Here is an 895-nt window from a genome sequence, read left to right on the forward strand (position 1 = left end):
GACAACATATTTAGACAATCTTTTATGAGAATTTGTCACTGATGTTACAACCCTTGCACCATTAGTGAAACATTTAATAACTAAAGTCGTCTTTTACAGGCCTAATTAGCAATAACAAGAGGTTAATAAATAACCAACAAAAACAATCAATATGAAAGCTGTAGTTCGGCAGATAATGAAACGCTTTCATTAAAAAAAATATGTATCTGTATTACACTGGAGTGTAGAACATTTCAAATCGTAGAAAGAGTTTGAAAAGCAAAACAATTTAGCTGATACGATTTGTGATGAATGTGCGCCAGCTGTGATGTTAACCACAGAACTATCCAGTCACACGTTACAATCCAAATATTTAAAACAATAATTGAACTCAAACCTCGTCGTGGTGGTGTTCGACTCCTGCTTCTTCCCATGACTTGATCAATATAAAGCGGACTATTTTCTTTAAAACAGCGCGTTCACAATCTGCTACTTAACTAGAAATTTCTAGAGATGGTCGCCATCAACTGTGCGCCTCAAAAAGCAGCCCGGAACAACAAACCCTTCAAGCGTTCCGCGACAAATAGTTCCTACCCTACCAAACATTACGATCCGCTTACTGAATATAGCCTGAATGTCAGTATTAATCATTATACATCGGTGTCGAGTTAAATGCTTCTGAGATACTTTAACAGCAAATACGAACTGCTTGCAACTTATTTGTACTCGAATAAAGCAACGTTTTTCAAGTTAATTGGCTAAATCCGTGAAATAGTCATCTTTTATCTTTTATTATATAGTCACAAGTAGGCTATTGTTTTGAAATCCACCCCAAAGAAACAGACTACAACAACTTTGCATGGATGTGATCTTTAATGAATGGTACATCCGATCCTAGCATTTTACATTCTAATAT

The 895-nt window shown here is 35.6% G+C and overlaps 1 protein-coding gene across 1 annotated transcript in view; it reads right to left on the reverse strand.

Moving 5' to 3' along the window:
- Window positions 1-573, reverse strand: part of snrnp27 (small nuclear ribonucleoprotein 27 (U4/U6.U5)) — a gene marked incomplete at its 3' end in the record, with an annotated part of 2,001 nt that extends 1,428 nt beyond the window's left edge. The window contains exon 1 of the mRNA XM_016263859.1: window positions 377-573. Within this exon, the coding sequence (XP_016119345.1) occupies window positions 377-413 (37 nt within the window). The remainder of the gene's footprint in view (window positions 1-376) is intronic.
- Between the last annotated feature and the right edge of the window lie 322 nt (window positions 574-895).

The sequence above is a fragment of the Sinocyclocheilus grahami genome, unplaced genomic scaffold (genome assembly GCF_001515645.1).
Source record: "Sinocyclocheilus grahami isolate Dianchi unplaced genomic scaffold, SAMN03320097.WGS_v1.1 scaffold7391.1, whole genome shotgun sequence".
NCBI classification, from domain to species: Eukaryota; Metazoa; Chordata; class Actinopteri; order Cypriniformes; family Cyprinidae; genus Sinocyclocheilus; species Sinocyclocheilus grahami.